Genomic DNA, 2,963 nt, shown 5'->3' on the forward strand with positions numbered 1-2,963 from the left:
ACTAAACCTCAGAGCCATCGCTTCTGCTGTTAGTACATCAGCACACCAATCGATCTTCCAATTTCCACCAACAATGAATTTTCCTTTCTCATCTCTGAGTGCAGCTAAATCTTCCTCAGGGAAATATTTAGCTCTCAAGATGGTTGCACATAAAGATTCAGGATTATCAAGAAGACGCCACGCTTGTTTAGCTAATAGCACCAGGTTGAAATAGTGTATATCTCGGAAGCCCATACCTCCTTGATCTTTTGGAACACGCATTTTCTACCATGCAATCCAATGCATCCTCTTCTGATTGTCCTCGTCACCCCACCAAAATTGCGACATCGCGTCAATAATTCCTTTGCAAAAAAATTAGGAATTTTAAAGACGGACATGGCATAGGTGGGGATGGCTTGTACAACAGATTTGGGCAAAATTTCCTTCCTAGAGGGTAACAATTTTTCCTTCCATCCACTAATTTTCATAATAATTCGGTCGATTAGGAACTGGAAACAATCACTTTTGTCCATGCCCACATTTGCCGGCAAACCCAGGTATTTGTCATTGAGGGCTTCAGTCATAATATTTAGAATTGTACATATTTGTGCTTTGTCTTCCATTTTAGTATTGGGACTAAAGAATATACTGGATTTTTCAACACTAACCATTTGCCCTGAGGCGGCACAATACGAATCCAAGAGTGATTTCAACGCCTCCACACTCATGGGATTGGCTCACATAAGGATCAAAGAGTCATCAGCAAAGAGGAGATTAGAAATTGATGGGGCATCTCTGCAAACCTTTATACCTAAAATGTTTCCATTCTCCTCCGCAGTAGCTAAAAGGGCGGTCATCTAAGAAAACCTTGATTTTTCACATTCATTAATTCATATATGAGATGCAGTTGTTGTTCTTGGTAGTGTTATGCAACCAGAAAAAGTAATGGATTCTAGTCTCTTGAGTTGAAGTTTGGACTTGTGCTATCTTTTAATTTAATTATTTAATGAGCATGGCTTCTATTTTTAGTTGACACGCTAATGTTTGCCTCACAATATTCTAAGAGGTGCATTGTTGTAAATACATGTTCCACTTCCTTCATTCTTAAGATGACAATGATCTAAACAACAACGACAAAATTGTAGGTACTAATGAAAAAACATCATGGAGACATGGACCAAGACCTGGAACACTGAGCATACATATTTTTCCCAAAGATCCTAATTAAGATAGTAGTCCAAAGGATAATGAATTTGGAAATAAATATATTTTTATTTCAGTATAGCTCTTACATGGAAGCGCTAACTAGCATCTACAACAGATCTCCATAGTCTGTAAGAATATCAATATCTTGTCCAGTGGAAGAGGGCGGCACATCAACCCATCCACCATTTACCATGGAAGACTGCCCTAGATCCGTACCGCTAGAGCCTGAGGAAGCATCCATCCATAGGAAACTATTGTAGCATGACTGATCTGATAGAGCATAACCCCATTGTTCAGTGTTAAATGGGTCATCAATAGAAAAAGCATTGCCAGTCGAGTACCCCAATAGTGGAGAGTCCTCCAAATTCTGCCTAGATGTTGAGTCATGATTTGCATCATTTTGTTGCGGTTGCACTATGTTGCAAGGACTTTCATAGTTCTGAACATGCAACTCTTCTGGTGGAGTTTGCTCATGTATCTGATTTGGTATGGGTTGGACATGGGAAGCCAAGTGTGGAGCTAAAGACGGTAGTGCGGAATGGAACATTTGTGGTACCTGCATAGGAAAAAGTGGTGCCGAAGTTTGTTCTGGTTGTGATGGTAGTGGATCGGAAGGTAGCTGGAGTTGTGAGAGATTGTGAGCCCACGATGACTGCATAAGTAAATGAGTAGTACCCAAATGATCTGCCGGCAGAACACTTGGTAGTTGCAGATCTTGTGCCACACATGTGCCACCGGTGTTGTCTTCACGACCATGTAGTGGGGGTAGCCGGAATCTAATGTCTTTTTGGACCCGAGAGAGCTCACTGAAGAGCTTGTTCAGATCTTCAAGACTGAGATCTTGTTCCTTCGTGAAGATGAGATTTGCCACCATACCTGGATTCTCTTCTTGGATATTTTTCATACGAAGGATGGAAAGGTTGTTTTTGTCTTCCTCGGTCATGTTCTCCATGTCCAACTGAGCCACCTTGTTTTGTAGGCTTCCAATCCTAGCAGTGGTTGCCTCGTCGGCAGAGGGAACTGCTGGTGGAGTTCCAAATAGGAAAGCATCAACAATGGGATCGGCCAATGGCGTCCCAAATGAGTGCATCTTTCCAATGTTTGTTTCTAGGACGACCGCAACCCTAGCCCTAGTGAGGGCAGAAATGTCAGTCACCCTCTTGAACAAACCGGAACGTCGCTTGTAGAAGGTGAGATCACGTTCTTTGTCATTATGGATGTATGCCAAACCTGACCGCCGCTCTTTCCTCGGCATACTAATGTGGACAAAGAGGAAGAAACTAACTACTACAAATAGGAAGCACAAGGATCTACAGAAAACTAGAGATTTAGGAGCACTATTGGCTAACCACATATTGGTGTAGGATATGAGAAGATGTACTCCCCTTACATAGATTTAAAAGGGTTGTATGGCAGTGATATTTGACTATAAAAAGACCATGTAAATCTTTAGTAAAAATTAACATACATAACTCACAAAAAGTGCTATTTTATGGATACTATTAACTATCGTCCAAATATACATATGTGAGTGCATCCACATCCTTCTTTGCAACCACTGATATGTATTTCTTCTGATGTAAGTATTCACATCCATATATAGAACTATTAACACTTTTAAAAATAGAAATATTAAATGATTCCCATTTGACCACATTCATATCCTTATCTAGAAGTATTAATGGGAGTTAAACCCAACTAAGTTTTACTCTAATATACAAAATAATTGTGGTCAAATTTATTTGGTTGTTAATTGCATCCAAATCCTTTGTTGATCA

At 40.1% G+C, this 2,963-nt stretch overlaps 1 protein-coding gene across 1 annotated transcript; it reads right to left on the reverse strand.

Annotated features, from left to right (window-relative positions):
- Nucleotides 1-1,291: 1,291 nt before the first annotated feature.
- On the reverse strand, nt 1,292-2,539 carry LOC123156933 (pheromone receptor transcription activator-like). Its single transcript, XM_044575129.1, has one exon. It carries the CDS (start codon nt 2,537-2,539, stop codon nt 1,292-1,294), a length of 1,248 nt encoding a protein of 415 aa, XP_044431064.1.
- Nucleotides 2,540-2,963: the final 424 nt, after the last annotated feature.

Source organism: Triticum aestivum, chromosome 7B (genome assembly GCF_018294505.1).
Source record: "Triticum aestivum cultivar Chinese Spring chromosome 7B, IWGSC CS RefSeq v2.1, whole genome shotgun sequence".
NCBI lineage: Eukaryota > Viridiplantae > Streptophyta > Magnoliopsida > Poales > Poaceae > Triticum > Triticum aestivum.

Coding starts and splice junctions, on each gene's coding strand:
- LOC123156933 (XM_044575129.1), bottom strand. CDS start 2,539: ATGTGGTTAGCCAATAGTGCTCCTAAATCTCTAGTTTTCTGTAGATCC.